Source organism: Pterocles gutturalis, unplaced genomic scaffold (assembly GCF_000699245.1).
Source record: "Pterocles gutturalis isolate BGI_N339 unplaced genomic scaffold, ASM69924v1 scaffold51626, whole genome shotgun sequence".
Lineage (NCBI taxonomy): Eukaryota > Metazoa > Chordata > Aves > Pterocliformes > Pteroclidae > Pterocles > Pterocles gutturalis.
In genome coordinates this window covers 1,652-7,235 of record NW_010107379.1, presented here as the reverse complement: position 1 = coordinate 7,235, position 5,584 = coordinate 1,652, and the positions used below count along the sequence as shown (strand labels likewise).

The 5,584-nt window shown below is 39.2% G+C and overlaps 1 protein-coding gene across 1 annotated transcript in view; it reads left to right on the top strand.

Moving 5' to 3' along the window:
- Positions 1-2,671: 2,671 nt before the first annotated feature.
- Positions 2,672-5,584, top strand: part of TMEM106B (transmembrane protein 106B) — a gene marked incomplete at its 3' end in the record, with an annotated part of 4,465 nt that continues 1,552 nt past the window's right edge. Inside the window, exon 1 of the mRNA XM_010088074.1 lies at positions 2,672-2,891. Within this exon, the coding sequence (XP_010086376.1) occupies positions 2,672-2,891 (220 nt within the window). The remainder of the gene's footprint in view (positions 2,892-5,584) is intronic.

The window sequence follows — 5,584 nt, the reverse complement described above, 5'->3', positions numbered from 1 at the left end:
GCACATAACTCGGGATGTGGTGGTTCTGTGTGCCTGGAACGTTGTTTGGGTTTTGCCTAGGTGCTATCATGCTGCAGCGCCATAGCAAGCTGAAGGGCACAGTCTTAAACAAAAGCTGCTTATCACAACATTTTTTAATGTACCAAACTCTTTCTAACAGACTGCGTTCAAGGAAAATCCAGACCAGTCCAAGGAGACTGGAGTGTATACATCGGTTATGAAGGAGAGACTGGGTCAAAGCACAGCTGTTAAGGAAGTAGGATTTGTGACTCTGGTGATAGTGTAGAGGCTGTCACATGTGAAGATGATTAATTTTCAGAACTACTACTGTTCAGCATGTAAGTGCTGGATAAAAGAACAAAGTGTTCTTGAGTCTTGGTCAGCTGTAATAAGGTTTAGTGCTTTTTTGGGAAGGGAAAGCATGTTGGAGGAACACATTTCACTTGAAGGTGGTTGTCTGTTTTCTCATTTGTGAACTGAGATGTCTCTCCTAAGTCTCTGGACTTGAATTTAAGAGTACTTACGTTCTAATTATTGAAGCTTAGGTACAGTTGACATTGGAGGATACATTTGCATTAGCATTTTAATTCAAATAAAGAGTATGCTTTTGAAATGAGTTCCCAGTCATCCTTGCTTGTTGCGCTTTGGTTCATGTCACAGTGTGATCTGGGAGCGTGTGAACTCTTCCTTTTGGAAGAAGCTAAAACTAGAAGGTGCAGTTCAGTTGTGAGTGGGTGTTGTCAGGATGGACAAGAGCTAGTGTGAAATAAACGCACAAAAACAGGTATAGTGTGGATTTCAGATCCTCAATAACTTTATTTCTGTGGAGCGGCTGCTTGTTCTGTATTTAGTTGTCTGTGTGGACACAGGCTGAGTCTACCATCAGTAGGGCAGGTAAGTTGAATACAGTTGTAGCATAACAGCACCAACTGTGTTCCCTAAGCTTTCAGACATATAACTGTGATAGCTATTGCCTAAGCTGCAAGACTCAAATTTCGTAGTTTAAAGGCTGTAGGTCAGCTACAAGGAGAACAGTAAGCAAAAGCCCCACGTGGAATAATCTAATGCAGGTAAGTTGAATACAGTTGTAGCATAACAGCACCAACTGTGTTCCCTAAGCTTTCAGACATATAACTGTGATAGCTATTGCCTAAGCTGCAAGACTCAAATTTCGTAGTTTAAAGGCTGTAGGTCAGCTACAGAACAGTAAGCAAAAGCCCCACGTGGAGTAATCTAATAATCAACGCTGTCAACAGCTTTTTCAGAATTTTTTTTCGGTAGCTCAATAGTTTTAATTTTCAATTCAACAATTTCCATTGTTGGATGGCTTCCAGACTTAGAATGTTTAAAAAGCACTGTAGCAGAATACGGATAAATAGTTTTCCTTCTTGTAAGGGTTTAATGACTTAAATTAATAAAATAACGCTGTATATTTGCTGGAGTGGTAACTGAATTACTTGAATTACTTTCCCGCTCCTACATTCACCTGGCTTTTGTGACAATGTAATGAATTAATGTTGTGCTTGTGTTACAATTGCTGTATTTGAGATCTTTCTGTTCTGTCGAGTGGTTGGTTTAAAATATGCTGACTTGTTTTACTCGCTTAATCTTCATCTTATAGCTTCCTTTCTCAGTGAACCGACATGATAATTGCTAGCAGCTGCTTTAAAAATGCCACTTGCAATGGAAAAAACTGAAGTTTTACATACACTTTTTAAGTCATTCTGCTCCCCAAAACCCTGGTGTATTGAGTGGGTGGTGTCTCTGTGTGTTGACTAAAACAGGTTATGGGGATGAGCTAGACAACTTATTGCCACTGCTGTGTAGGTTTATTTTTTTAACTTTGAGTTTGTTTTCTACCTGTTGCAAATTAGAAAGTTTTCTCTTTGCATCACTTCATTACAGTCTTTAGTTTCAAGTGTTCTGTGTTTCAAGGTCTTTTCAGTGTCACGGCTGAAAAGCTACACTAGTGAGAAAATTTTAAAATTTGTATAGGTAGCAAAAATGCTTTTGTGATTAATATTTTTTCTAACAAGTCTTTATAAATGCTACATGCTGCCAGGAGCTATGTTAAAGTAGCTCCTGGTTTTTCCTTGGCTTTCCTGTGAACCAGTCTTCTTTGGGGTTAAAGGGAATTATCAATTTAAACACCTGGAGATCTGTATTTCTAGCTTGGAAACTAGTAGCTGATCCTGTGTTCTCAAAACAAGTCCAACCTAAAAAGCTTATTAGAATTGGGTCTGTGGTGTGTGTAGAATCCACTGAAAATTGCAAGCTTGCTGTCTAGAGCCCAGTTTTCAATTCTTTTTGTACAAAGATTAAGGTGTTGTGTGAAAGTCTGTATGATAACAATCCTTTGAAAAACACTGCTAGACTGTTGCAACCTTTTGCCAGCATGTTCTATCTTAAAAACCCTTGTCAAGCCCCCTTCAACCTGTGCATTTTGGAGGATCTGAACAAAGCTCCCAGTTCAGGTTCCTACGGGTTGGGATTGACTGCAGCTTGACCCGGCCTTAGTGCTTTGCAGGTCCTAAGGGGTCTAAACAGAGGGCAGCAGGAGTCTTTCCTGAGTAATGACCGTAGACTAACAGTTACCTGATGCAGAGGAATAAATGCAAGCCATGTTTGAATTGTTCTCCCTGAAAACTTTATGCTGACTTTTATTTTAGTCATGGGAAAATCACTTTCTCACCTGCCTATGAATACCTGCAAGGAAGATGGCTATGATGGAGGCACAGTGTCTGATAATATGAGGAATGGGTTAGTTCACTCGGAATCACACAATGAAGATGGTAGATCTGGAGATGTTTCACAGTTTCCCTACGTGGAATTCACAGGAAGAGACAGCGTCACCTGCCCGACTTGCCAGGGAACAGGAAGAATTCCACGAGGTAAGTTTTCTTTATTTATTTTTTTTAACCTGTAAGTTTACCTCATAACCATGTGCAGTTGTAACTACAGTAGTCTGTAACAAGTAGCTCTTCTACTCGAGATTTTTTAATCTTTTTGACTTTTTAGCACTGAGCATTTTGTAATTATTACAGTGGATGAATGAAACAAACGGAGTCAGCTTTGACTGTTACCTTTTGGGTCTTGTCTGTACAGTGTCAGTATTCCTTGCCTCTCAGCTTTAAATTCACACATAACCCTAGCTCTTACAAGTTGAATCTGCAAGCCTTTATTTTTTGTGACATTGCATCTTTTTTAACTACCCATTTTAAACTGTTTGAACTGGTATGTAACTTTGCAAAAATAGCTGCAAGTATAGGAGGAAAAAGTAGACCTGTGCTACACCTTTTCCCTGATTGTGAATTTTCTTGCCCTCGCTGCTGCCAGTGCCCCTCAATTTCCTTTACCCTCCCCTTGTCCCATCTGTCCCTGCTAGGCAGAGGACCCCAGCTGGGAGGTGAAAATATATAGGATCTCTGGCTGCCTGGAGAAGGAGTAGGCTGCACAGCATTGGTCTGTTTTGTTTGCTTGCTGCATTCATCCTTTGCTTTTCCTTTTATTAAAACATTCTGCTTTATTATGCTTCTCTCCTGTATGATAAGCCACTTGAATAGCTATTTAGAAAGAGACCTTTGAAAGGAGAAGGCAGAATATTTGAAGCTGGGCAAAAGGAGGGAGTGGCAGATACAGTGTGCCAAGGCACAGCCTTCTGCTTCCGATGTACGATCTTCCCTTTGGCAGGGTGATGGAGGAGGAACTGATGAGAAGGTTTAATGTTTGGGACTGCTTTGCTTTTGCCAGGACTCTTATCAAAAATAGATTATTGGGTGTAAAAGCTTTCAGAACTGATTTTGACCAGCAGCTTGGGAAAATTGACTGATGTCTGTGCCATATTGTGCTTGTACGTGTGCTTCAGTCGGATTAGGTTGTGGTATAGTTCACATACTTCTGTCTCATCTGCAAATAAGTAGCAAGAGGCACTGGATATTTAAACAGTTGCAAAAATCACAAGAGATGTGTATTTTAGCTGGTAATCTTTATACTCCAACATACTCTTTGAGTACCTCTGAATTCAGCAAATTTGAAGTGTAGAAAAGCTGTGCAACAAAGAATTATCTCAACCAAAACACTACAGAGAAGGAAGTTTGTTCTGTTAGCTTGCTAACTTGAAGTAACTTGATAATATCAATAGCAAATTTTACTCAAAGTAGTGCTAGCTAAAACGCAGTAATAGCGGGATCCCTATGTTCAAAAGCTTATTTCTTTGACTATAGGATTCTTGAATGTCATACTTAAATGTGAGCTAATTTATTAAACATTTTCCAGTAACTATTACAAATGTGTGTTGTTCATACTTTCTAATGAAATAATGAGATTAGAGCTAGAACTTTAAATGAGCTGCTAGAACAAATAGAGCTGTCTTTTTGATTATTCCCTCAGTACTTCAGAAAAAAACCAGCTTGGGGGTTTTTTGAGGGCAGAGGGGCAAAATTAAGTGTTCACAGAATGACTGCATGACTAGTAGAGAAGACTGTAACACATGATATGATGACTAAACTGTATAATAAACACATGAAATTGTGTTTTGTTGCTTGGACAGCTTTAGCTTTTCAGTATAATAAAGCATGAAGGTAGGACTGTGCTGTTTTGTTCCAAAGGTTGAAGATGTTTCATCAAAGCTAAGATGAAAATTTGTTTTAAATGGGTAGAGGTTTTATAGAAGGTTGATGTTGCATAATACCACCTGTTTAGTTGGCATGCTTTGCTCAGCTTAGTGATTCAGTGTGGAATCACTGCTAAGTGGTTGGTTAGCTAAGTGATAATGCTGGTCAAATTCTGCTTTTGGCTTAAAAAATGCAAAACTGACTTGGTCTTGGGGCCTTTCTGTTCTCACATGGATGAATCTGAGTTCTGTTTTCTTGTACAGCAAATAGCAAGAGCTCTACAGCCAGATGGAGGCTGTGTATTTTCAACAACTCACCTGTGCTTGTGGTCTTTATTTCTACAGTTAAGATATATTTTAAAATGCTGCCTAGTGAAGTAACTTGTTGCTTGGAGATATTCCAGTAGATACTTTTTGACTTCTAGTGTGCTGCAGCTCAGTCCCACGAGAAATGGTTGTATATAACAGTGACTTTCAGAATGCAGTCTATGTATAACTTGTGTTGCCAAAGCCACCCAAATTTATACATGTGTTTTTAAAAAAAATTTAAAAACTGACTTCGTATTTTCAGAAGAGTAATGTAGAATGCCTTCTGGATCAGTTCTGGCTGCCCGAGCTTCTGAATGTTTTGTCCTACAACTTTATGTGGTCTGGCAGAGAGAGCTGGAAGCTGTTACATACCTCCGTTTCTCTCAATGAAGTGGTTCCAGAGGCTGCTTCGTGTGTGTATGCAACACAGAGACAGAATTTGTTGCTGTTTTGGTCTTTGCAGGCTTGGTGTTTTTTCCTCTCAGAGCACAGCTTACACAACGCTATTTCAGAAAGTGACATAAGCTACAGTAGTATTCTACTTGGGTCATTGCCTGGAATGTAAATGTTTATCTTTAATGTTTGTTCTTTGGTGCCATGAAGTTATAGTGGGCACTCTTTGTTTGAAGTAGCTGCAACAATATTTATTCTTTCTTTGAGTTC